The 24,005-nt window shown below is 40.6% G+C and overlaps 2 protein-coding genes across 3 annotated transcripts; one reads left to right on the forward strand and one right to left on the reverse strand.

The window, feature by feature from the left end:
- Positions 1-223: 223 nt before the first annotated feature.
- pck2 (phosphoenolpyruvate carboxykinase 2 (mitochondrial)) lies at positions 224-11,676 on the reverse strand. Its single transcript, XM_084340378.1, has 11 exons — positions 11,154-11,676; positions 5,874-6,086; positions 5,591-5,775; positions 4,695-4,765; positions 4,338-4,473; positions 4,026-4,213; positions 3,133-3,295; positions 2,818-3,033; positions 2,199-2,336; positions 1,946-2,041; positions 224-1,727 (listed from the first exon to the last, which is right to left on the reverse strand). Exons 1-11 carry the CDS (start codon positions 11,183-11,185, stop codon positions 1,258-1,260), a joined length of 1,908 nt encoding a protein of 635 aa, XP_084196504.1. The 5' UTR covers positions 11,186-11,676; the 3' UTR covers positions 224-1,257.
- A 4,231-nt stretch (positions 11,677-15,907) lies between these two features.
- On the forward strand, positions 15,908-23,957 carry psme1 (proteasome activator subunit 1). 2 transcript variants are annotated; one of them, XM_084340856.1, is made up of 12 exons: positions 15,908-16,029; positions 17,760-17,805; positions 18,089-18,121; positions 18,207-18,269; positions 18,475-18,576; positions 20,461-20,518; positions 21,032-21,129; positions 21,382-21,450; positions 21,582-21,649; positions 22,873-22,927; positions 23,083-23,169; positions 23,712-23,957. In XM_084340856.1, the coding sequence occupies exons 1-12, from the start codon at positions 15,974-15,976 to the stop codon at positions 23,790-23,792; spliced, it is 816 nt and encodes a 271-aa protein (XP_084196982.1). In that variant the 5' UTR covers positions 15,908-15,973; the 3' UTR covers positions 23,793-23,957. The 2 variants fall into 2 exon arrangements, with proteins under 2 accessions (XP_084196982.1, XP_084196983.1); XM_084340857.1 differs by lacking the exon at positions 15,908-16,029 and adding an exon at positions 17,536-17,628.
- The last annotated feature ends 48 nt before the right edge of the window (positions 23,958-24,005 follow it).

Consider the following 24,005-nt stretch of genomic DNA (forward strand, 5'->3'; position numbering starts at 1 on the left):
ACTTTAGTGCTGAAGCAGAACATTTCTTGTTTGATTCATTTTTCAGAGTCAAAGAGGCGACGAGCTGGCTCGGATCCACTATGGAGAGATCGACTTCTCCAAGCGCAGACCTGAACCGTCCTCTGACTCAGCGCAGGACAGTGGACAGCAGCACAACTACAATCTCATTTTTTTTATTTTTAGAATTTGTATCCCAGATTTTTCAAAAATGGACATGAGACAGTTTCTGCATTTGAAGATATTTATTCATTGCACTGTAATAAAAACCTTGGCATACAACTTCTAAAAATACCTAATAATCTCAGTCGCATTTATTGGTCCAACATTTCACATATTGTGTGTAAACATCACCTGAAATCATACAGTTTAATCACAAACATTTCAACAAAGTGGCAAGATGAATTATGCATAGTAATCCTCAGGCCCACTGAAAACTGCTACCATATTTTGTGTAGTTAAAGGATTTCTGATATAGACTCAATCTAAAATAAAGGCCATTTGATGAGAGACAGAGCTGGTGCTAAAATTCACCTAAAACCTTTTAATGAATACACATTTTAAAACTTTATCTACTCTTTGGGCTTTAGCTTGTAAACATTAGCAGCCTGGACACTGTAGTGTTGAATGTGTCACAGGCACTACTGAGCCATGTTGATTGTGCTTTAGTACCGTGCCAGGTCCTGTGAGTGAACGGAGGTAGTGACATGAGCTTCTCTAAATGACAAGCCTGAAATCTAACCTTCATGTTGAGAGTCAAACCTCCTCCCTACCGCCAACCCAGCATCAGTCCCTCAGTGCTGCAGCATTAGTGTGAAGTAGTGACCAAAAGGTAAGTATTGCATTGTAGATTACTAGCTTCTCCTCCAATTCCATATCTGACATTTTATTCACAGATTTCTCTTCATAAAAGAGAAAGACGAGAGTCACTGACTGTGTTTTCATACACAGAGGACGTTACTGACCAAAATGCGGTTGCCAAGAACTAGTCATCTCTCATACTAGCTACTGCCTTTTGCAGGCATTTCAGTACATGTTCTACATTGTGAAACCAAAGAGGAGTGGGGTGTTTCTATGCCAATGTGACCTGTCAGCCAGGTATCTCATCCTGGTTGTCCAATCTCAGTTTTTATGTTTTCATGGATAAAACCTAATCTGAACTAAATTCCCTGTGTATGTTAACCCAGCCAGTGACTCTGATTGCACCCTAATGATCTATATCCTGTCCTGTTTCTGGAGGAACTTCCTGTCAGTAGGGTTTTAACTGTGCACTCTGTCCTCCAGTGACTTCAGCTCAGCCTCCACCTGAGCGGGCAGATCAGCGCCGACTTGCTGAGTGAAGTAGGCTCTCAACTCCTTCGTCTCATTCTGCCAGAAATGCTTGGGCACGTCGAACAGGGCACCCATATCCACGTTGCCTCCCAGACCTTTTGTGTCGATGGCGTCATTCTCTGGCAGCCAGCCGATAATGCTCTTCTTGGCTGCTTCCTCCTCCCTCCCTGTGCTGCAGCGCTTGAAGATCCACTCCAGGACGCGGGCGTTTTCCCCAAAGCCGGGCCAGAGGAAGGCGCCGGTCGCAGGGTCCTTTCTGAACCAGTTGACGTGGAAGATCTTGGGCAGCTGAGTGGGGGCCTTTCGGGTCTCCATGCTCAGCCAATGAGCGAGGTAGTCACCAAAGTTGTAACCGAAGAAGGGCCGCATGGCAAAGGGGTCGTGCATAATCACCTTACCTGAAGAGAAACATTAAATGCTTTGTAATTTTTGCAAATAATTGGCTTCAGTAATAGTAACTTCCTCATCACCTCATTGTCTTAAAACACTTCATCGAGAGGACAAACATGTAATGTCTAAAGTATTCTAAAAACTGTTCAATCAACCCAAAAACATTCATCACAAATGCATTTGTAGGAATTTAGACAAGAGGAAATCCAGGTGTGTTAGTTTGTACCTTGATGCTCAGCAGCTGCCGTCGCCTCCGACCTCATGGAGGCTCCAACAAAGACTCCGTGTTTCCAGTTGAAAGACTCGTAGACCAAAGGGACTCCTGCCAACATCAACATTTTATCATCATCACGCCACAAAAGACTAAGAACTAAACTCTTAAAAAGGTGAAATATGTGACAAATGCTTTCACATAAAACAATATCTGTGACTTATCATAGAAAAACTCTTGATGTGTATAAAATGAAAGCAGTACCAACCTTCTGGCCTCCTGCCGCCGAAGATAATGGCATCGATGGGAACGCCCTCCTCACTCTCCCACTGGGGATCAATGATGGGACACTGACCAGCCGGAGCACAGAAGCGGGAATTTGGATGGGCACATGGAGTTGAGCTTCCTTTATGTGAGAGGAAACAACCGTTTATTTTACAGTCAATGCTTTGTAAACATCTGAATATCATGGTTCATGCTATTGCTTTAGCATACCACAAGATGGCACTGTAAACACTATGGCTGTTCAGTTTAGGTCTCATATCACTTTGATTTGTTCAGAAAGCAAAAAGTCTGAGATACAAGGAAGCGCAATTTACACTGTTGTGTCACTGACTGATTTTCGAAGTTATATATATATAAACATATATACATATATACATTTACATATATATATATATATATATATTTGCCCATGGCTCATTAATAAATCAGAACCTGTGGGAACCTGGGGAAATATCTTTGTTGGCAAAGAAACAAACATGGTCAAGCTAAAATTATATCAGTGAAATGAATATTCATTATAGACTAAGTGGTGAAAATAAATCATCTCCTCTCTAGCTATATGGATGTCTTCATTAATCCTGGACAGTCTGGGAGGATGTTACCTTTCTTCCAGGTTTTGCCGTGCCAGTCTGTGAGTGTGACCCCAGCTGCAGGGGGGTCCAGGCCCTCCCACCACACTCCTCCATCGCTGGTCTCGCCAACGTTGGTGAACACAGTGTTTTTGGCAATGGTGGCCATGGCGTAGGGGTTGGTCTTGTCTGAGGTGCCGGGAGCCACACCGAAGAAACCGTTCTCAGGGTTGATGGCTCTCAGTTTACCTGCAGAGACAGACGGGATCACGTGAGGATTTTAGACACATCCAACTGAGTAACAAGGTGATTCTATGCGTGCGTGTGAGGACTCCTCCTCCTTCTCACCCTGGCTGTCGAACTTCATCCACGCAATGTCGTCGCCCACACACTCGACCTTCCAGCCTGGCAAAGCTGGTTTCATCATGGCCAAGTTGGTTTTACCGCAGGCACTGGGGAAAGCTGCAGCAACGTAACGCTTCACTCCCTGAGGGTTGGTGATACCCAGGATCTGAGGAGAGGAGGGAGCAGTGAATAAAAATGCTAAAAAGGACACATTTTAACAGTGCTCTAAGTTCTTCATGATCAAAGACTTTTGGAAGAATGAGCACTGATCAAGTCTACAAAATATACAGGAAAGAAGTTCAAGTATTTTATCACATATGTCTTGCTCATTTGTAGAAATTCTTAAATGGTAATTTCCTGGAGAATGATAAAAAAAAAATGAATGATAACTAATCCTGTACTCGGGCAAAAGCTAATTTTGCATCTAGCGAAACACTTGAATTTTGAAGATGCCACCATAGATGTATGATGACAAGGTTGCCACTGGTGTCAATTGTTTCTGGGGGCTGAGCCTCACCGATTACTGCAGAAAAACACAACCTTAATGAGTGAATTCACTGATTTGGTTGAAACTGAAACCCATTTGATGGAGAAAATATATCCTAGTTTTATCTCTGATGTCCTCCAGCTGCTGAAGTAAGCGCTAACAACTGCGAACTAGCAGCCTCCCAATAAACACTGAACACAAGCCTCCATGACAGACAGAGGCCAGTTTGAAGACAGGGAATACAGTACTGAGGTAAAAAAAAAACAGCTAGCTGTTTTGTGAAACTGTATCAATGTATGTATCAATAAATGTGACCATTCATCTCAAGTTCAGACAGCAACAAATGAGCATCTTCTACGTGCTTTACTGTGGAGAATTATGTGTCAGGCAGGCTTTAGGCAGCACTCACCAGCATGTGTTCGGCCAGCCAGCCTTCATCCTTGGCGATGCGGGAGGCGATACGGAGGGCGAAGCACTTCTTCCCCAAGAGAGAGTTTCCTCCGTAGCCACTGCCGAAGGACATGATCTGCCTGTGGTCTGGCAGGTGAGATATTAGCACCTTTTCTGGGTTACAAGGCCACGAGTTGACCAGTGGGGCTGGAAAGCAGACATATGAGAGGTTATTTAGTGAAGTGTTGGTAAAACGGAGTAGGGATGATAAATAATAGCTTTGAAAGTAATACAAAGCACTGAAGCAACTTGTTTCTTTTGGCATTTGTACCTTTGAGTGGTAAAGGTCGTCCCACAGTGTGTTGACAACGGACAAAGTCCTCTCCTTCAGCCAGTTTGTTCAGGACAGGAGTGCCCATGCGCGTCATGATGCCCATACTGGCCACAACGTATGGTGAATCTGTCACCTTGAAGGAGAACAAAATGTTTATTACCCTGATCTACAACCTCAGACTTTCAGTGAGTAATAACCATAAAGTGCTGTAGTAATTTAATATAATATCCTGTCTGATAACTTTCTTTAATGAATTACAGCAACAAATCCTTGTTAGGTACATCACGGCAGGTTTATGGCTTAATTGAATGTTTTTTCCTGAGTATCAATTGTTGAGAGGAGCACAATAAGTACCTGGACACCGTATTTAGACAGAGCGGAGCCTACAGGACCCATACTGAAGGGAATCACATACATGGTCCGACCTACAGAGAAGACACAGAAGTATAAACAACACATTAATGCTGTGTAATTGAGGTTTTATTATGATGCCGATATCAGTCTTTTCTTGAAAAGGTACCCTGTGGAGTTTTTGACCACTTGTAGCTCTACTGAGCAATGCTTCTATAAGCGGATCCCCATTTGATCGCAAGATGCAAAAAGACAAATGTTCCTGTCGCGTTTTCGAAGCGGGAGCATGCAAAAAGTGCAGCTAGACTTAAAAAAACAGCAGTGAAGAAGAGGATGCCAGCAAGAAAACATGCATGTAAACAATGCAGTATGTTCTTCAAGTCAAGGATTCACATAATGTATTTTGCTGTGAAATAGTGAATGCAAACGTGTCTTACAACAAAACTCCACAGGGCACGTGTAACACAGTTTTATGACATTTTTTGTCAAGAGAGTTCAAATCAAGTCATTTTTCCCCATTTATTCACAGTGAAAAATTATTTGTAATCATTTGTTATTGTTTGTTGTTACAGATGGGACTTCTTTTTGGCTTTGCTGACCTCCAGTGGTTTAACTTCTCACTTGCTGCAGTGATCTGCAGATTTACTGTGGCATCACCTGGCCGTGGTTACAGATGCAACAAAGCATCCCTCTGAACACATACATGCTTCAAACTCTTACGTTACTCTTTAAAGACACAACTTGTTTCATTTCATTTTATTTATTCTTGTTAAATCTTAAAATAGTTGGCTAATGTCCAGGTTCAAATATCACTTTTCAAAAGTTTGAAAGGGGAATTAAGAACACACATCTCCTGGCAACAAGGGACCAACATTTCATTTCCGTCATACAATACGTACCCGCCATGCAGCCAGGGAAACGTTCCACTCTGGCTTTCTGCCAGTCTGACTCGCTCATCCAGCTGCCCAGCTGGCTCTTCGCCCCTCCAGCAGGTATGGGGATGGTGTCTCTCTGACTCTTGGTCACAATCACAGTCTTGCTTTCCACCCGAGCCACATCCTTAGGGTCTGTGCGCGCCAACCAACTGAAAAAAAACAGAGCGGGAATCAGGAATTAAATACAATCATTTGGGGGCCTAAAAGCAATACGCCAAAGAATGCATGTTTTTGTGTAAGCCCTTACCAGTTATCATATTTGGGAAGCCTCTTGACCATCCCTTCCTTCTCCAGACCTGCCAGGATGTTTGCCGTCTCCTCCGGCGTCCCTGTCACCACGTGCACATTGGCGGGCTTACATTCATCCACTGCCCCCTTCACAAAATCGGCCACCGCAGGGGGCAGCGAGGGGATGGAGGCCAGGGACCGAACCCCGACACTCGCTCCAACACCACCATGTCTAAAAGAGAACAGGTTTCGAGTAAGTACTTTTTTGACCATTTACTTAGGACCAGGACAAATCGAAACTACACTGAATGAAACTTAAGTAACGTGTCTGACATGACATGCTGACACAACCATCCTTACTGTTCCTAAAGGATTACACACAAAAATCTAGCGAGGCATTTCCAATGCCCTGTGACTGAGTTGGGTGTAACTCCACACAAATCGAACAGGCTGACATCTATAATGCAGATGACCCTTAACAACTAATGCAGTCTACTTTACTACTCTAAGTGCATTCCTGTTCTTGGTGTTTTCTTGCAAGACCTGCCACGTGAGGTTCTTGAAAACGTATACATAAAAACAGTCCTGTGATCTACTAACGCTAGGGCTGTGGTCTGCTGGAACTTTTCTTATTTTCCCTTTAATAGAGGAAGCTATAACTCCTACTCCTACTATGCCTTGATTTGGGAGGCAGACTTCCAACACTTGATCATGAGCCAGAAAACAGAAACATCCAAACTGGAGCACGAGTGCAGATTAGCTGGTTGAACTGGTTCGGAACAAATATAGTACAGTGTGTCCTTAATGGCTTGATTGGAGACGGTTGGTTTAGTGGGTTGAGTCAAGTAAATTCATTGTTAATTATTTTTTAGATTAAGATTTAGATTAATTAATTGATGTCCATCCATCCATCAGTGTTTACCAAAGCCCAAAAAGACATCCTCAAATGTCTTGTTTCATCAGTAGCCCAAAGTTATTCAGTTTCCTGTCATAGAGAAGTAAAGAAGCTACTCACATTTACAAAGCTGGAAACAGAGAACTTGACTTGTTTTTTCTTACAAAATCACTCAAACATATTAATCAATTTCAGCCAAGTTAAAATTCAGTCTCTCACTGGGTTCATTTCTCTCCAGTTGTGACACTTCTGGTCTTTATTTACTGCCGTTTTTAATTACAGACTACAACGAAAAAGTCACAGTGCTACAAATATGTGATGAAATGAGCAGTCTTGATACCAATGGAAACTGAAGGCAGTTTTTAAAAGTCACGAGGGAACACAGACAAGTTGAAATTACGCACCAAATTGGAGTTGTGTGCTTTTCATGTGACAGCACTCAATGCATTTGTTGCCATGGGGCGGTCATTAGTGAAACCTGAGAGCCTCACACAGACTCCTCCACATAAAGAGAGGCATACGGGGGGGCGGCCTGTTGTTTGTTAGCAGCATGATATTCACAAACACAAGCCACTGGGAGGGCTGCAGCTATGCAAGCTGTTAAAACAGAAGCCTGTGTGTATGTGTGTGTGCGTGTGTGTGTGCGTCTCCTGTCTGCAATAGTCCGACGATTGAATAGACAATGTGTGTGTGTGCTTTGTTTTATGGACAGTGTGGATGACCCCGGATGAACTCTTTAGAAAAATGTAAAATTCATAATCCTGTAATCTCATATTCTAAATTCTCCAAAACAAGTTTCAACCACAAACTGACTCACGTTCTCACTACAGTCACTACAAGTTCACTGGAAATTCAAGTCACACTCCTCTACTTGGTGTTTCAAAGCTGTCCCGTCGTGTGTCAGCACGTGGCTCCCAATTGGCTGCACTGTGTGTGTCATCACAGATGCATCACACGCTTCTGCTTGTGCGAGCAGACACACACGTAAATCTGGTCGGAACATTGTAAGGGCACGGGCAGCAGGCACGGCGAGAGGCGAACAGTGAGATGGCATGTAGCGCGACAGTGAGGGCAAAGAGCAGTCCAATACCAGCCTCAGGGTCCAAACTCCCTCAGGACAGGAGACCTGACTATTGTTTAACTATTGATGTGTGAGCAATTAATCCAGAACAGACAGTCTGTGCTGTGTCCTTTTACTGTCACCACAGTCCAGATAAAAGAAGATCTGAATGGATAAAATGTTGATACGCTCGTCTGAGTCGTCCTCAGCTATCAGGCAGAAACAAGCTGAATAAGCAGCAGTCAGAAGTGCAACAATTGTGATGATCGCTGCCCCGGGTTTGACCGCTCAGGCTACACTACCTTATTGTGGAGGTTGTTGAGGTCAGCCTGAAAGGAATACCTGCAAAGGCTGGCATAATACCAGAATGTTTTACTTTGCTACGGCATGTTAGTGGCTGTAATTGAGCACAGTGGTGTTTTGAGCTAAATGCTAGCGTTCAGCGGTGGGGAGTAACATAGTACAAATTTAATGAGTATTTATTTTTCTGACAACTTTGAACTTTTACTCCCTACATTTTAAACACAAATACAGTATATGGACTTACTACTCCTTACTTTTTCAAAACATGTCACTTTAGTTTTAACGCATAACTGTAGCTAGACAAAATGATGTAGTAGAAGCGGAAGTGGAACTTTTTACCTGGACTTTCTTACTTTTACTTGAGTAGTTGTATCAGTACATCTACTTTTACCGTGGTCTTTTTTTACACAAGTATCTGTACTTCTACTTGAGTAAAGAATGTGTGTACTTTTGCCGCCTCTGCTAGCATTAACAAGCTAACGATGAATTTGCTACCATGCAACTGTTTAACAGGCATAATCTTTATCATATTGGCCATTTGATTTAGCTTGTTAGCATGCTAACATTAGCTGACTAGCACTCAATAAAAAAGTAAAGCTGAGGCTGAAGGGAATGTCATTCATTTTGAGAGACAAATCGAACTGGTGACCTGATGATGGCGCTCGATGAAATGCCACATGATTAGAAAAGTTGCTTCAACTAATCCTGAACTAAAACATCTGGACTAAATTTCAAATGGAAACCCTCACGATAGCGGTCGAAAATCTTTCACTCAAAACCACAAATCTGAACCTCATGGTGGTGCAAGAGCAAGTCTCTGGAGATTATAGAAGAAACATTGCTCATGTTTTTCAGTTTTCAGTGAATCTTTAGACTTTTTAACTAAACTCTGAACAGATAAATGATTAGCTGAAGGGGAACTCAAAGAACTACAGTGTCGCTGTTGACTTTTAACCACAGACGATAAAAAATAGAGGCACTTTGTCTAACTTGTCTGGGATTTTAGTTGAACCAGTCTCACTAAATCTGCTCTACAGTACTTCAGTCTCTTTCCCTCACACGGCAAATCAATTATCTATGCTTCCAATGATCCACACTGTCATGCCACTAATTACTGTAACCATCCGGGTGGTGCTGACTATTATATCTCCACAGTGATTAGGATTAGGAGAGGAGATGACTGGAAATTAATGAACAGAAACTAAGAAATTCTTGATTCACTCATTTGCTTGCTGAAGCACGGGCAGCGGCTGACTAGAGACTGAAGATTAAAGGTCAAAGCAGCAGGATTGGATTAGCAGCTCTGTTCTTCCTTCTTTGCTTCTAAAAAGCTGCAAAATTACAAATCCTAAACAGACTCCAATGACCTTTGACCCTAATTTCCCCCTGCAGTCATTCACCCCCTCTTGCCTTTGTTTCTGCCTCCCCATTCCTCACCCATCCCCCATATCTGATGAGGACAAGCATGCCTCAATTTGACTATTTGGCAGCATTAAAAAAGTGAACGCCATTATCTATTTTAAGGGTGCCAGCTTTTTTAAATATGGTACATTATCCAGAAGGGAAACGAGGAATGTCAAGGAACAGATATCCCTGATGTGCTGTCCATTCCCCTCCCTGCAACTTTTCCTGCAAACCACACCTCCAAATCACTGAGCCAATCCTCACACACCACAGCCGGACACGCCTACACTCCCCCTTCACATGGATCCTGGTCATTAGCCTCTTAAGGGCAGAGTCTACACATGGAGCACAGTCAAGCCGGAGTTTCACGTAAAACATGCACACGTGCTGCGTACATTATCCTCACACTGGGAGTACAGAGTGTACACTGGGAGAAAACGCATGGAACATGCTCCAACAGAGGAGTGATGACTCCAGCCTTTAACAATCTCTCAAGCAGAAATGCAAACAGAATGCACATGAACACGGGCCATCCTGTCACCGACTCACATGCCCCTACCACGGTGTCACTCGCATGCATCCTTAATGACGAAATAAGGGCAAACACACAATGCTGTGGAGCGCTCACATTGACTCCAGAGTCCCTGAGTGACGTGGTGTCATCACAAAGCCTGGAGGGGAAGAAGTGGTGGAGAGAAGGAATGCAGAAAGACAAAAAAATCCTCACATTTTACTTCGAGGTGTTGTTTTAATCTATGAAAGACAAAAAGGTCTTTGCTCAGTGTTATCTGATCTGAGGCCAGTCTTTGAGATCAAGTTGGACAAGTTCCTATTGGCAGGCAGCAGAGCAGCTGACGGACAGTGACCTATCACAAAGACTCATTAAGAAGATCAGGTTTTTAAAGTAAATAAACTAATAATGTTTGATTGCTCTAATAGTGCCACTGTGTCTGAAATAAATGTCCCTGCTTCAGAAAAAGTGGTAAAAGGGGCATTATGTAGTTTTGGAGAAGACTTTCAAAGTCGGAATTTTAATATTTACAACATTAATGAGGTAATAATACAAACTCAGAAATATTTATTTTTTCCATAACTGAATAAACAAGCTGTTCTCAGGGGAAAATAACGTCGCCAGAACACCGTTTGAAGCTAGAAAGGTGGCAGGGTCCGCCACATATTAACAAAGTAAAACAGTATTGTGTTGTCCTTTAAGGTCAGTTTGTTTATTCAGTTTATTCAGTCATGAAAAGGAAGAGTTTGTTTATTAAGTTTGTTTAGGTATGAAAAGTAAGTAAATAAATATCTTTCTCTTCTGATTTAAACTCCTTCCTAAAAACTACACAGTGCACCTTTAACATTATCCATAATAGGTTTATATTAAATTGGGAAGACATGAGGTGTAAAATGAAATTAAGAACAGGCTAAATTATTAAGCATTAATTGAGTAAACTGAACTAAAACAGGCAAACACACATTTGAAAAGCAGATTTTGGAAGGATAGCATTGAAGCTAGCTGTAAACACTCTCTAAAACACCAAGTTAGCTTAAATACAACTGAATGTACCGTCCACGAAGCTAAAACAGGATCTAACCACACAACAACGGGAAAAAAACACACAAAACTCCCAGTTACTCACCTTCGTATGACTCCCAGCAACAGGCACGACATCTTCGGTGCAAAATTTAAAACTAGCTTATAAAAAAGTAAAGTGTAAAAAGGCACATTTAAGGTAGCTGAGGAGGTAAAAGTGAGGAGCAGTCGGCTACAGTTGGTCGCAGCTCATATCTGTTGCTCGGAGGGGACCTTGCACTTTGCTCAACGTGTACATTCACACAGATACACCTTATGTCACCCGGGTGATGTCGACCACCGCCTCCAGATTTAAGTCCCCCAAACTCCTCAGTCGCACCGGTACCGCGTGATAAAAGTGAAGTTTTGACTCTGCTAACCTCCCGGCCCCGCATTGAGGAGGAGGTGGTGCTTTTAATATGGAAATATCAGGTCGCAGGTTGTGTCCATTGTTGTGTTGTCTGTTCCTCCACACTGGACCGACCGACTGCTCTCTTCCTCCCGGATGATGCAAGCTCCCACCAAACTCACACGAGCTGCAGAGCGGCGCGCGGCAGCAGCGACAACCCGGAAACACGAGCTGCGGGACGGAAACACAAATCACCGGGGACACTGGATGATGTCCACATGAGACTGCTGCTCAACCTAAACGTGCTTCTCGTTACATTAGGAAGGACAGCAGTGTGCTGTCTTTATGTTACATTGCAAGAGTGTCCACATTTTTCTTTTTTAGCTTCATTATGCAACAGGTGAGTATCAAAAGTGATTCACATCAGATTAATCAGCTTATTCATCTATTTACAAGGACATCTTAACAGTTTATAACAACCCTCATAATTAAATGATGCATTTATAGTTAATTAAACTTCAGTTCATACTGTTAACAAACAATGAAACGCTTCATAAACCATTTATTAAGCGATTGTAAAGGTTTAGAAATAGTCCAAGTAATGTTTATAGATGAACTACACAGTATGAATTATTTACCAAGAATTATAAACATCAGTTGCAATTAAAAAAAAAAAAAAAGCGTGATAAATGGTTTAGAAAGTGTTTCATTGTTTGTTAACAGTAAAATAACTGTTAACTGAAGCTTAATTAACAATAAATGTACCATGTATTAATGATGGTGTTGACCTCAAGTCTCAAATATAAGCCACGAGTAACCTGGAATCAAAATGTGTGATGACGTCATCAGGATTATATTTTACAAACTTTAAAGAGCCACAAAAGTCTTTAAACAACTGTTTGCACTGGCAGAGAGTAGTTCACCTCATGAGACATATAATAAACTTCCTATGTGAAATAGGTGGAGTGCCCCTTTAATTTATATCTGTTGAATGTATTATATCCTTATAGCTATCTATCAATCAAAAAAATGAATGTGAGGATACAATATAGGTTTCAATGTAAAATGACTTGTTCACAGCTTATTTTTTATCATATTAACCTATACTTCTCCTTCCAGTGGTACAAATGTTTCCAGGTACTGGATTTTCCATTTGTTATACTTAAACTAAGCACCAAGAGAAAATCAAAATTGGTTATCTCTTTTCTTCATTCACCGATTCGCGAATAATGCCCTTCACACCATCCCAGAGCCCAGGCTGACATTTTGCTTTCCTCTCACAGAGGACAAAGCAAGGCAGAAAATCGTTACATTTAAGTTTCCCTCCACCTCTCAGAGAAACGTGACTCTCTGACTCTGTGATTTTCGATATCATGTTACATAACTGTCGAGTACTGAAGCTCACGTTTCAAACAGCTCTGTCTTACAGCCATCAAGGACTGTGCAACTGCCGAGGGTTTATCGTAGATCTTCTAAGACAATGTTGTCGTACTGATCTCTTGTACAACCTTGATAAGCCTGTTTTATGAGTATAATAGTTTTACTTTCAGTCATGAGCCAGCAGGAGGCTCCCACTTTAGACTAACAGTACACTGCAGGGCAATCAAGTGTGTCTGTGTCTACTTTTTAAATAGTTTCCTGTTAATGTTTCTTTCCCTGGGAAATGGGGGGAGGGGTCTCACACACACACACACACACACACACACACAAACACAGATACAAGCTATGAGAAAGGGGAAGTAAAGGGGTGGGGTCTCGACTAAGGGCTACGCTGCATACATGAGATAAAGAGAGATACAACAGTCCAATATGTCTGGTTAAACTTCAGCCCTCCTGCCTCATGTTCTCTAACAGGGCCTGCAGAGTCAGCAGGCGACCGAGCAGACTCCCAAAGAACACGCAGCACACACACATTTACTATGAATGAATGCATACATGCTATACGCCCACAACTGCAGCCCACGGTTATGAAAGGGAACATTCAGAAGTGCAGGAACAGCATGAAAAACTGCATGAAAGAAACCATCAGCCATCTTTAATCATTCAACAGTGTGGACTTGATGACACCTTTGAAACGCTGATAGCACCGCTGTGGCTATTTGAAGTTAAGTTTCAATCTATTTAGATGCATCACTCTGGTTTTATAGGCCAAAGGACACAATGTAATAGTCTTAAACAATCTATGACACACACACACACAAAACCTCTTGTGATGGAGCACAATAAAGATTTATACATTGTTATATTTTAATAATGTCTAATGTCTGATTTAATCAAGCAACTGGATGATTAACGTTGAAACTGCTGTCTTTCTGCAATGAGACCAATTTGTTTGATCATGGAATCAACAAAGTACATTTACTCAAGTACTGTAATTTAAATTTGAGGTAGTTGTACTTTACTTTCAACTACTACACTACATCTCAGAGGGAAATACGGTCCTTTTTAATTCACTACAATTTTCTGACAACCAAAGTTACTAGTTAGTGAACAAATTGGGCTTTTCGCAAACCAAACCCATTGAAGAGCTTGTAAAATATGATGCAGTTTTATAATTTAAACTACAGCATATTTAAGTAGCACTAATAAGCATTAGTTAATAGGTAATAAGGCCCTTATAAGATGCTTTTTAACATTATTATGTGTTAATAAGACTTTGTAATTGTAAATAATAGCTTCATGAACACAATTATTGTTAGATTTTAAGACATTTATAAGACACTTTACAGTTAAGGCACCTACCAACACATCCATTCAGTTAAACCAACTCGCCTATAATGTCACTGTTAAACCTTTAGCATTCTGGTTCCTTCATTAAGATAAATACATACTTTATTTTTGCTCTTATTAGCAGTTAGCAATGCTTTTTGCAGCTACTGCATTTAAAGCAAGAAGAAGGCCTTATTAAGGTTAATAAATCATTTATAATGCACTTATTGACTGTTGAATAGTACCAGAGAGAGAGATGATGACATGCATCAGAGGGCTCCTGTCTGGAATATTGACCTATTAACTAACTTCTATTACAAGAGGCTTAATTTAAAGCGTTACCTTTTTTTCATGCAAAAACATTTGATGGTTCCAGCTTCACAAATTAAAAGATTTGCTGCTCTTCCTTTAATGATTTTAATTAATTTCTAATCAAGGTTTTGACTGTTGTGTCATTGTTGTGTCACTTTGGGCTCTGGGTGACTGTTACAGCAATTCTCACTATTTTGCATCTTCATGAGGAATATTAATAAACACAGAAAAATATATTTACAGTAATATGACATGACTTTCCATGAGGTGATAAACTGTATATACAGTACACACATTACATTTCAAGGCAAGACAGCAGTTAGACATAAACAATACATTCATACGTGTAATGTGTACAATCTGTCGATGCATTGAGTTAATATGGTCAGTGTGTAACTGTGGAGGCAGGTGATGAAATCCTGCAACACATCAACAGCGTGCAAATATTTTCTTTACAGTGACATGGCCACAAGTTGTTGTCTCCTCCCTGCTCGGCTGTTTGACCTTTGTCCTCAGGATTTCACAACAGCCTCCCTCACGTAAATAACACACAGTGTTTTAATCACTAACTCAATCAAATCAAAGAGCCAATAACTAATGGTGCTCACACTGTAAACAAGTGCGCTCTTTGCCCTTTGAATCAAACTTTGAGTGACGCCTGAGAGGAATGATGTATTAGTGTGTTCACTGTTTAATACGACACACCGCACACGCTCTGAAATTAAACAGATGTAGGCAGCCAACAATTATAATCATACACCCAAAACTGTTTTTATTGATGATTTTATAGTAAATAAATGTGATTGAGTCTGTGTTTGTACTATTAATCTCCTGATGTGATTAAACATGATGGAGTTGACCTGATTTAATCTGGTATAACACAGAGCATGTTGGCTTAATGATAGCATGTAACAGTGCAGATGAAGACTGTGTTTACAGTGGGAGGCTCTGACGTCCTTTCTGTCCACTCAGGATCCTGTATTTGTTTTAGGCTTTAACCTGACTGGGTCGACCCGAGCTCTGTCCACACAGCTCCTGATGAAAGAGACACACTTTGGCCTCAGGTAGGATCAATACTGAGCTGGAGAGCTGCTCTCCTGCTGCTGGGTTTGTTTGATTGTTGTTGTTGAACGCCTGTGGGGCTTTGTCTTTGAGTATAACTTTGAAGCTCTATTACATTTTTACAGGTGAAACATTTAAAATATATTTTACGTAAAAAAAAAATCTGTTAAATGGTTCACACACCTTTCATATACGCATATGATTTAGATAACACACACACACACACACACACACACACGATAAATGACATTTATCTTCACAGGTTTTTTCTGGTGCTGTTAATCTCTTAACTATTTCCTGTAGTTAACCACAGAGCAGATTGATTCACTCCACTTGACACAGCAGCATCACCTAGTGGACACAGTCAGAACCTACAGGAGAAGATGCTTTGCTGACAGGGAGGCCCGGTCAGTGTTGGCTGATCCCAGACACCCTCTGTCCACAGAGTTCACCGTATGTTGCTTCCATCTGGCCACAGATACATTTTGCCAAGATGCAGGACTCAACAGATGTAAGAACTCATTCATCCCTGCTGCCAGTGGCCTTTTAAATGACTTAATGTGTTATGATCTTTTTGTATTTATTGTTGAGTTTTCTTTTTTGGTGATTGTTGCCTGATTGTAATGTGGTTGCTGCTGGCTAGTATAGATACCTTGACCCCTGAAGTTGGAATATGTGGTGTTTTACATGATTGCCTTCATTCACAAAATGTTACAAAGGCTAAATAGAAACATAACAACATGCATAGAATTGAGTTTGTGTGTGTTGGTGTGTGTTTTGTATAGTAATTGGTGCTGCACAGCTGAAGGTAATCAGCCAGTCATTCATAGATGGAGAACAGGTGTTGATGTGTGAATTTTCTAAATACAGGATTTTGATTTTCCTCATACACCACTGCAGTTGATCATTTCTTTGGACTTTATTTATTCAGTGCATAGACATAAAGGTTGTTTAATTTTGTAGAGCACCACTACCCTGGAAAAAGCCATTTGGTGCAGTGTCGCGTCAATATAATTAAAGAACATAATAGTGACAAATTACATTTTTAGATGAATCCAGTGAATAATTTTAATATAATTCTGAGTACTAAGGAATACAATTTTATAACACAGTGCCCCCAATTATCTTCCACACATGAAGCCATGTCAAATAACCTGGTTTTATAAGACTGTACCTCAGGGAGAACTAATCCTTTGAAATGTGTGGGGTTTTAGGTTTTATTTTTTAATATGATTCTATGACCAGAGGATTTCCTAATATCAGTGTTGTAAAAAGTTCCCAAGAGTCATAGTTGAGTAGCCAATAAGTAAAGATATCATGTACAAATACTTCTCTGGTAAAAGTGAGAGACACACATACGAATAAGTAATGAATAAAAGTCTTCAATTATATTACCTGCACTTAGGTATCAAAGTAAATTGTACATATTTACAGCTATGTATATTGGAATCTGTTCTTTTTTTTCTTTTCTTTTTTTAAAATCCAGTTGCTTATAAAATTAAATTCATTTTTTAAAAAGTACTTCTTCGGCTTCAGCATGGAATCAGCAAAGTTAGTACAGTAGTAACTAATAAATGATGCGGAGCAAAAGCACAATACCTGCCTCCAACATGTAGTGGAGTGAAAGTATAAAGTAGCAGACAGTGGAAATACTCTATAATACGCTACTACAGTAGTACTAATGTAAAGTACATCAAAATGAGTAACTGTATTTACAGTAGTTACATTACTACTGTGAGTAAAAAAATTGTTTAAGTAATTTTAGATCATATATTATTTAGCCTACTTATTAATTGTATACACACACACACTATTATTAATAATATACATAATAAGTAGTGTTTATTCGTATTATTATAAAACTAATTAGTAGGCTAAATAATATATATTGTTATTATATAATACTAAATATAACGGAGGTTTTCACCATACAGTAGATGAATCTTGGACCATGAGGTCTTGTTATGGGAAATGAAAAGCCAACGCTTCCTGGGGGGAAAAACTACAACTCCCACAATGCAACAGAATCATGCGATATGAAATTGGGAAAGTACGGAACTGTCTGATTGTTCGCCTTTACTTTCGTTTTCGCTCTTTCTGCTGAGTAACTGTGAGTATGTCTCCGTGTCGTGCATTGGTGTTGAATTACACAGAATAAAGAGTTTATTATTCGTCTCCCTCCGCCGTACTGACGTTTAAACGCTTTCACAAAACTTAACCGAGCAACTTTTTCCTCTGCAGAGACGACATGGCTTCTCTCGGTATTGGCGTCGAGTCGAAGAAACAGGTGAGCACGAGTGACTGCTAGCATGATTTAAAAGTGTCGGATACAGCAGCCTTTAATGCTGCTTTAAACTCCAGACACCGTGCTGCTGTGTGAGTGAGGCTGACAGGTGGTGCTCAGATAACCGACTGTTTGTTCAGATAAGTAGCCAGACAGCAGGGGTCACTCAGGTGAGCAGAGAGTTATCAGGCAATTAGCCTCATAACGGCCTGTGAGGATGTTCCCTCATGTAGACACAGCGCCTAAACATCAAGGGAACCAGTTCATATCATCTCTTCTTTTGCAGGTGGACACCTTCTGCAAAAACCTCACCAAGGAGGTAATTTTCTGAGATATTTCCATCACTCCCATGAGTTTAAGTGTGTTATAAACATTGTTGATGATTATTGTTTTCTTCACAACAGGCAGAAAACCTGGTTTCATTATTCTTCCCTCAGAAGATTGAAGAGCTGCAGATTCTACTGAAGGTATTAGAAATACTGCTATGTGCTCAGGGTTTCAGTTTTCCTTCTGACTTCCTGTTCCCTGACTGAAAACACTCTTTTACAGTGACCTCTCTTGAGACAAAATTTCAGCAACTCATGCTCTGTCTGTAATCTGAGATCCGTCTGGCATGTAAGAGTGTGTGTCAGTGCCAGGGGAAGGTTGTCAGGACTTGTGTTTTTCTGTCAGACGTCTTTCAGCTGCGATGACCTGGCGTCCCTGAAGGCCCCGCTGGACATCCCGATACCAGACCCAGCTAAGGAAGAGGCCAAACGCAAGAAGAAAGAGGAGGTATGTCTCACGATCAGCAGGGTTGAGGCAGAAAAGGTGATACAAATCCGATTAAGTGAGCAGAATACTTTTTCTTTGGTTGAGTACAGTTGATTCTTTTATTTTGCCATTACCTGTAATTTCTTAAGACATATTAAAGTCAACACCAAATCAATCTCTCTACTTATGTTTAATTATATATTTTTTAAATGGTATTTCTACCTATGTAGACTGTCTAAGTGTACAATAATATGGGCTTACACTCACTCAGAAATCTCAATTGGTTGCAGAGGGGTAGTTTCATAAACCGATCAAAATAAAAGTTGCCTCATGTAAACAATATAACCTGAACCACCTGTATTTGGTGGTCTTCACATAAATGGGTAGTGATGTACAAACAAGATGGTGGCCTCTTCGCTGAACTGGTCTGCTGCTGAGAGTTTGCTCTTAATACAAACTTAAAGGAGACATGTAATGCGGGTTTAAGGTTCATAATTGTATTTTGGGTTACTACTAGAAGAGGTTAACATGCGTTAATGCTCAAAAACACATCAGTTATCTCATACTGTCCATTACTGCAGCACTGTATTCCCTCTTTGTCCAAGACGCTCCGTTTTAGCTCCTGTATCTTTAAGGTCCCCTGTCTGAAAATTAAGACTGCTCTGATTGGTCAGTTCACACATGCCTGAGCCAGCACCGCTGACAACAACAGAGCAGCTGTGCTTAATAACTTCTTACTTCTGTGGTAGCGAACTGTGATGTCACAAAGTCACAAAATTATAGGCGGGACTACTGACGAGGCGTTTCAGGAGCAGTGTTTTCTGTGAGAAAGAGGAGCTTCTGCTGGTGCAGACTCTGGCCTTTTTAACTTTCAAGACCTTTTACATACAAAATAAACCCATGTAACACACTGAAGGAGAAGAAAAAAAACTTAAACATAATAGTTCACAACACAATAACAGCAAATACTGCGGTGAATAGACAAAAATTTTGGTCAAATGCTCACAGTTGAATGAAGTTCATTTAGTTGTATGTTAGCAGGATGAGGACTCTCTTATTTGTTAAGTGTCAGCGGAGCTGCTGGGTTGAGCTTGAGTCTCACCAGCCATCGGGAGCACAGGTACCTCCGCTCCCTCCTAATTAAGCTTCCCCGTACCTAAACCTCGAATTTCTTCAGGAGCAACTGTATAAAGCCTCTCAACTGGGAGCCTCAGCCACGGGTTTATATTTAGCGTTTCATAAATATCGAAACACAAGAGTCCTTTGTTACCATGGCAACCGATCGCTGTGTAATTTCCAAGGAATGTTTTACAAATTGGCGAGTGGGCCTTTTTATTTTGGGTGATCTTTCAAACGCTCGATGTGTTTTATTTGGCAAGAAATCACATTCAGGTTATTCTTGATTGAACTAGCTCTTAAAAAAAAAAACCTGTTTGAGAGATGGAAGTATCCTGCAGACTGCAGACTGCAGTGCAGTGCAAAATCCTCACTGACGTTAAGATGAAAGCAGAGAAGTCACTCAAGGATAAGGATATTTTTTCACTCCTTCTTTTATGCCGTATTTATACAGATGTCCCCTCTATTTTAGCAGTTGCTGCCACATTGCACACATTGATTTAGAGGAGGAAAGAGTGCAGCACTGCCAGTGTCGCTAGTTTTATGTGGGGGGAAAATGGGTTGAAAGAATATTTGGCATCATATAGCAACTCTTGGGAACAATCTTGAGTCTGTTAGAGTGCATTCAGGAGCAGGGACTGCTGGAAGTAGGTTACATTTCTTATACAAAGAGAAAAAAATCCATCGTTTGACATCTTCGGGAAAAAAAAATCACGTGGGTGAGCTGTCTTAGAGATTAATAGGCAATGAAAACTCTTTGACCTGCTGCCTTCTGTTCTTATGTTGCAGAAGGAGGCGAAGGAGGGTAAGAAAGACAAGGACAGCGATAAAGAAGATGAAGATTCAGGTAAATGAGGAGACTGAGAGGATGATGAAGCAACATACTGATTGAAAGTAGAAGAAATGATTGTCAAGTACTGTACAGTAACAACCCTGGGTTTTGTGTGATTGCAGTCTGTACAAAAACATGTTTGCTATGTTTGTGAAGAAAATATAAGTGAAGATTGGTGTCTAAAAATATTTCTATGCCAGTAAGTTGATTAATTTCACAAATCTCATTATCAGAGGTGAACCATGACAATAATTTGGCAGCCACACTTCTAAAAACAATGAATATTTATTAAAAACATTTTAGCGATGAATCAATCCCTGCCAGATATTATTGCTTTTCCACCTATTCCCTATCCAAAAACATTGAAAATGAGGAGTCCAACTATAATTAAAGAGAGCACTAAGCTGTTTTTGTGTGCGTGTTCTAAATTAAAAAGGAAATCCCTTTAGAAAGCAGCCCAGGTGAAGCCACACTGAACCAGAATTTTCTGATATGGTGACTAATGTTTGGGGATGTCTTGTCCATCAGGGCCGCCCTGTGGTCCCATCTCCAGCAACGAGCGAGTAGAGAGTCTCCTGCGGGAGGTCAAGCCTCAGATCCAGACACTGAAGGAGAAGCTCAACACGGTCAGTGAAGGAAATCAGTCTAAATGTTAATAGCTTTTCTTGCCTAGTGTACAGTATATGTAAGGACTGGCCTGTGAGTTCTTCTCATGAGCTACATGTTTCAACAGCTCTGATAAATGAGCTCCCTTTGTGATCGTGGTTAGACCTGTTTTAAATGGGGATGTGTTGGGATTTTAATAACAGCGGTAACTGTCAACACTGACAAACATATATATCACACAAGAGATGTTTAAATTCAATTTTTTCTGGCAGGTGTCGATGTGGGTGCAACTCCAGGTCCCTAAAATTGAAGACGGTAACAACTTTGGAGTGGCTGTACAGGTCAGTAACTGCTGATATTTTGGTGGAGCAGTACACTGGTTCTCTTGTTCTGATTGTTATGAAGATGTTTCTGTGAAGATGACATCTCTCGTGTGAACGTTGGGTTTAATATCTTTGTTCTTGTGCAACAGGAGAAAGTGTTCGAGCTGATGACCAACACACGCACCAAGATCGAGGCGTTCCAAACCCAGATTTCAAAGTAGGAGCCCAGTTAGTTGTTTTTTTGTTTTTTTATTATTTGAATGATAAAAAAAGAAAAAAGATGCCGTCACACAAACAAGATGCATCGTCCCTCTCCACCCACGCAGGTTTTGTCAGTTAGTTTGGCTGGTTTTGGTTTTCAGTTTCACGTGATCAAACAGTATATGTTTATCAGCATCATAAATGTGTTTTTCACACCACACTGAAGCAACAAAACACAAGTGTCATGGACTGTAAACACTTAAAGTCCTAAAAAGAGATGAAAGTAGTCCATATAATTGATGACACCTTTACTATGGACTTTCAGACTTTACTTTGTTCATGCATCTGTGCTCTCCCTGTGAAATGCAAGGCATTATAAAGTGAAACTATGTGACTTTATGAAAAATTACATAATACAATCTTCCTTTCAAAAAAATAATAATAATAAGTTGAAGCCTCACTTGGTCCATTATGACCAGTAGCTTATGGTGGCTAATATTAGCTGATGTTAGCAAACTTATAGGCAGAATTGATTGATTCAAAGTTGGCCCCTCCTCCCACCCTCACACACTGTGTGCTGTTATTGGCTGCCCAAAGGTAACACACAGTCCACACAGGAAAATAAGCAGATAAATCACTGTAAGCTTTAACCTAACAGCACACTTCTAGTGGGTCATTAGTGGTGATTGGGCAGCATTATTTTTTGTAAAAGTCATTTCAGAAAATCCTACACATTCTGCCTTAAGGGAAATATTGCTTTGTAACAAACAAACAAATTTACTGACTTTATTATGCTACAACGTCTCAGCATTAAGCAAAAACCCATAACTGCCATTCAAAGTTAAAGTCTCACATAAACAAAAATGGACTGTGGTGATCTTTGATATCAATGCTCTCCAGCAGTAAACCAGTTTTGAGGTAAAGCGTGGATTAAAAACTGCCAGTTGTTGCACCCTGTAGATTTGCTTATCTATGGTATTGAATTCTAACCTATTAGTGCTATTAAAAATATATATATTAAATTTATATCAAGTTTCGTGTCTGTCGGGACATCATATTTTGTGAAATTATAATAAAGCTTTTGTTCAACCTGAAACTGGTTGTTGGACTGTGAAAATCTCATACTGTGCCAACCCTAATCAAAATTATAACTGAATTTTGGCATTTATTGAGACACTAATGGTCAGGGAGTAACATATCCTGTAGGCGACTGTAACTTCTCCTTCTTTGGTTCTTTAGATATTACAGCGAGAGAGGTGACGCTGTGGCCAAAGCCTCCAAACAACCCCATGTGGTCAGTATCTCAACAGAGAGGTTCACTGTAACACTTTCCTTCTGTGTGTTTATTTGTGTTTTTGAGTTTTAATGGTCACACTCGCAGTGAGAGTGTAAATTTGGATAAAAGTTGTTGATGTTTGTCAACTCTGTGTTGTGTGCTCTCTGCTGCAGGGAGACTACCGACAGCTGGTCCATGAGCTGGACCAGTATCAGTACTGCGAGCTCCGCCTTGTGGTCCTGGAGATCTGCAGCACATATGTAAGACACCTGCACCCTGTTGTTTACTGTTGGGTTATATTTGTGTTAAAAAATGGAACAAAGTCATGTTTGTACAAACATTTGAGACTGCATACATGTAATCTTAATAATGTAAATCACATATATGAATTTCCATCTGTTCCCATGCTCTGTGTTTTGAATAAAACTAGCCAGACACCTATAAAATATTCCAGCCGTGTCCCAGCAGCAGGGACGCTGGCTAAATGGAATCCATTCCTTCTTAATAGGAGGGTAATTAAACTAATTGCTGCGCTTGTGTTAAATTGATTGGCACTCCATCTCCCGTCCATTAATCACTGTTTGTCTCGTTCCTGTGGCTATTGTCCTCCTATGTTTGATGCTGCTAATGAACGAGGCGGTACAGGTGATGATGAAAGGAGCTGTTTGACACGATCACAGCTCTGTTTCTGGCCATCTCTCTCTTTTATTACCGCCTCTAACCTTTCTGTCTCTCTCGCTCGCTGTCTATCTTTCTTATATCTTTCTCCCACTGACGTCTCTCTTTGTGTTTCTCTCACCAGGCTGTGCTGTTTGACATCATTAACAAGAACTATGACAAGATTAAGAAGCCCAGAGGAGACGGCAAAGCTCTCATCTACTGAGACTGACTCGTAACACACTCGCAGCCTTTCTAATAAGATACAAGCAGTGTAGTGTGACACTATTATCAAGTAACAAAACACCTGCTCTGACAGAAAAGTCCTCTTTTTCATACTGTGCATTCATTTTGGCTCCGATTACACAATAAAGCAACTTGATTCTGATAATCCTGTGCACTTCTTTTGTCCGAATGTGAATTTAAAATGTGGTTTTGG

Source organism: Pagrus pagrus (assembly GCF_965226575.1).
Source record: "Pagrus pagrus genome assembly, chromosome: 20".
In the NCBI taxonomy this organism is placed as follows: Eukaryota; Metazoa; Chordata; class Actinopteri; order Spariformes; family Sparidae; genus Pagrus; species Pagrus pagrus.

Bases quoted from the DNA above. Each gene is read 5' to 3' on its own strand.
- psme1 (XM_084340856.1), top strand. From the start codon at position 15,974: ATGTTGCTTCCATCTGGCCACAGATACATTTTGCCAAGATGCAGGACT. The intron at 20,519-21,031 runs GTAAATGAGGAG...CTTGTCCATCAG, and splicing joins TAAAGAAGATGAAGATTCAG to GGCCGCCCTGTGGTCCCATC. The intron at 23,170-23,711 runs GTAAGACACCTG...TTCTCTCACCAG, and splicing joins TGGAGATCTGCAGCACATAT to GCTGTGCTGTTTGACATCAT.
- pck2 (XM_084340378.1), bottom strand. From the start codon at position 11,185: ATGTCGTGCCTGTTGCTGGGAGTCATACGAAG. The intron at 6,087-11,153 runs GTGAGTAACTGG...GTTCTCTTTTAG, and splicing joins TTGCTGGGAGTCATACGAAG to ACATGGTGGTGTTGGAGCGA. The intron at 4,766-5,590 runs GTACGTATTGTA...TCTTCTCTGTAG, and splicing joins TTTCCCTGGCTGCATGGCGG to GTCGGACCATGTATGTGATT.